We start from the raw sequence: 3,318 nt of genomic DNA, 5'->3' as shown, positions 1-3,318 counted from the left end.
TTGTGCTGCTGCTGCTTCCCGTACTGCTGCTTGTGTTGCTGTTGCTTCCCGTACTGCTGCTTGTGTTGCTGCTGCTTCCCGTACTGCTGCTTCTGTTGCTGCTGCTTCCCGTACTGCTGCTTGTGTTGCTGTTGCTTCCCGTACTGCTGCTTGTGTTGCTGCTGCTTCCCGTTCTGCTGCTTGTGTTGCTGCTGCTTCCCGTTCTGCTGTTTGTGGTGTTTCTGCTTCTCGTATTGCTGCTACTTCTGCTGCGTCTGCTCATGCTGCAGCTACTGTTGCCGCTCCTGTTACTGCTACTGATCACATACATGAAATTTACTGTACGGTCTTCTCTTCCTTATTATTTGATCCAAGGAAAGGGAGGGTAGCTGAGTGGCCGCAGCTCCAATTCCTTGAATCAAGAATCTCACCAGCATCAAAGCTCCTCCTCACCCAGTGAAGAGAGAATAGGGCGTTGTGGATCATGGTATACGTGATCCAACGTCCGGCCAGCAGTAATAGCCTGGTTGATCAGGCCCTGATCCACCATGAGGCCTGGTCACAGACCGGGCCGCGGGGACATTGACCCCCAAAACCCTCTCCAGGTCTACTCCAGGTATAAGACTGCTGGAATGCACCACACTGCACAGATGTTAGCTTATGGCCTATCAGCTGCATCAGGGTCATTAAATTCACCTTATATATATATATATATATATATATATATATATATATATATATATATATATATATATATATATATATATATATATATATATATATATATATATATATATATATAAAATTCTTAATGTAAGGCATGACAGAAAGTTTTAATGTAGGTACCCTTCTCGGTGTATATACACAGACACACATCCCCTTAGTGCATATAGAGACACACATCTCGGGGTGCATATATATTGAGAAACACACCTCAGTAAATATTCGCAGATGCAAATGCAGGTGTAAATACAGTAAGAAATGCATACCATTCCGTGTATATACACACTGACAGATAGACACATCTCGGTATACACAAATAGATACACAGGGCTAGGCGAATATATCCTGACAAATACACACCTGTTGGTATACATTACACATCTCTAACCCGCAGTTTCTTTGAGCCATTCCAGACTCTACCCAGTCTCCCACCTCCTCAGCCGAGAGGGATGACTGTCTCTTATATGTACACATACAGTTAGAAATGCACATATCTTGATATAAATATGTGCTGAGAAATTCAACTTACAGTATTTAGACATTGAAATATAACACACCTTGGTTCTTAAACCTTGTGGAGAATTTAACACAAGTTGTTCTTTCGATATCTGCAGGAATGTCTGATGGTGCTGATGGTGTTGGTGGTATGTGATGGCACCCAGAATCATCTTCAGTACCACACCAACCGCACCAAGAGGTCGGATACTAGTCTTCAGCCTGAATCCCAGGATAACTTTCTACCAACAATAGCGACTGTAGACGAAGACCTTACAGACACTAGTAATGAAGAAGCTGAACGAAATACTACAGAATCAGTTGTGTCTTCAGTTACTGATGTACAGGAAAGAGAAGGTTATGTAGAATTTCCATTATCTGTTAATAGAAATGATTTTGATATTGACCGTAAAGGACTTTTCTTCAACTTTTATCGGCCACCTCCGCGATACCGTCCGCTACCCCACCGGCCCCCGCCACATCCGCCCACTTTCCGCCCACCAGCGCCACATCCACCAGTTCAACACCCACCGGGAAGGCGCCCCCAGGGCCACAACCCCAGCCCTCCACACAATCCTGATTTTCCAGATTTTGGCTTCGATTTTGACCCACCAAACTTCTTCGAACCATCAGATTTTTCATTTCCCGATGAAGAATCTTTTAGTTTTGAACCTTCACTCGAAGATGAGGAATTCTTCAAAGACCCTCACACATTCGACAATGATTTTAACTCTTTTCCATCACATCTTAAACCACATTCTTCCCCACACTCTTCACCACATCCCTCCCCACACCCTCAACCACATCTGCAACCCTTCGAGTCTTTCTCTCCAGATTTTGATGCACACCCCGTAACCCATGGTCCTAATCCTTCCTCTATTTTGCCCTTCAACATAAACCATATTACAGAGGATTCCATCTACAGGGATGACGTGCCAGTGAAGGAAGTGCACAATGAGAGGGACAAGATCCATCCTGGTCTGGATCATGCAGGAATTAAAGGACTCAAACCGGATTTCCTCTCCTTTCTCGAAGAACAAACTAAATCTTACATCAATACTGAGTCTTCAGTGGACTTTGATTAAGATTTTCGTAAAATCATCGCAGGTGAGGCCTGGTCTCAGACCGGGCCGCGGGGGCGTTGACCCCCGAAACCATCTCCAGGTAAACCCCAGGACTCCAAATGACAGTAGAACGCTCTGATAGATTATTATTTATATCAAGCGGCTAACCTGTGAGGAATCACTCAACTCAAGGTATGGGAAAGGTTCGATCCTCCGTTGCTAGTCGTGAGGCAGACAAATTATCTAGTACGCTCATCACTCCATAATAGAGCTGTTAGAATATAACTGTGGTTATATAGCATTTACAAAAACTAATCAGCAAAGCAAGTGTATGGAGAACTTTGATAGCATAAAGACGTTTAAGTTACCAGTAAGAAAACCTCGCCGTTGTCTGGTATCTCTTGGGTGTTGGTAGCTGTCTACTAGGTTACATTTCCCTGTGTTCTAAGTTACAATGTGAACCGAATGTTTCACACTGAAGAAACTCGGCTTATTCTCAGGTATCTAGGCTGAGAGAGATTCAGTTGAATATATAACAGTCCACACTGATTGAACCGACCTTAAACCTAATTTAGGCTAAACTAACTTATTCAAGTCAGGCCTAAAATAAAGATGACTAATGGCACAACCGAAACGAACTCAGATTAAATAAAATTAAACGTTTAGACAACATATCCTGAAGTGTCCTACTCTAGCCTATTCAAACTTAGCCTATACTAACCCAAGTTTTCCTAAAATAAATAGTTTCTAGAGGTGACTTCAGTTAGATTACAGGCCCGGTAGACCGGTCTGTGATGGGATTTTAGTTATCAAATCTTGGTACACTACTAGGCAGTGATCCTCTTTTTTTTTAATGGAGTGTAAAACTTTTCCCAAGTAGGTCCTTAACTGCTTAATTAACCAGCCGGGAAATGTACCTGTGCCTGATGAACATACCGTTTTTGAGTAGGCCTACCACAACAGTATCCAGTTTAATGTCCTGAAAACAGCTCACGCGTATATTTTACTATAGTATATAAAAGAAATATATTAATCTGTATTAGCAGATTAATTAGTA

At 42.5% G+C, this 3,318-nt stretch overlaps 1 protein-coding gene across 1 annotated transcript in view; it reads left to right on the top strand.

Annotated features, from left to right (window-relative positions):
* Positions 1–1,466: 1,466 nt before the first annotated feature.
* Positions 1,467–3,318, top strand: part of LOC138854366 (uncharacterized) — a gene marked incomplete at its 5' end in the record, with an annotated part of 2,574 nt that continues 722 nt past the window's right edge. The window contains one exon of the mRNA XM_070096990.1: positions 1,467–3,318. This exon is cut by the window's right edge and continues 722 nt beyond it. Within this exon, the coding sequence (XP_069953091.1) occupies positions 1,467–2,282 (816 nt within the window).

This window comes from Cherax quadricarinatus, chromosome 56 (assembly GCF_038502225.1).
Source record: "Cherax quadricarinatus isolate ZL_2023a chromosome 56, ASM3850222v1, whole genome shotgun sequence".
Classification (NCBI taxonomy): Eukaryota; Metazoa; Arthropoda; class Malacostraca; order Decapoda; family Parastacidae; genus Cherax; species Cherax quadricarinatus.
The sequence above is the reverse complement of the archived record's forward strand: the minus strand, read 5'-3'. Positions and strand labels throughout refer to the sequence as shown.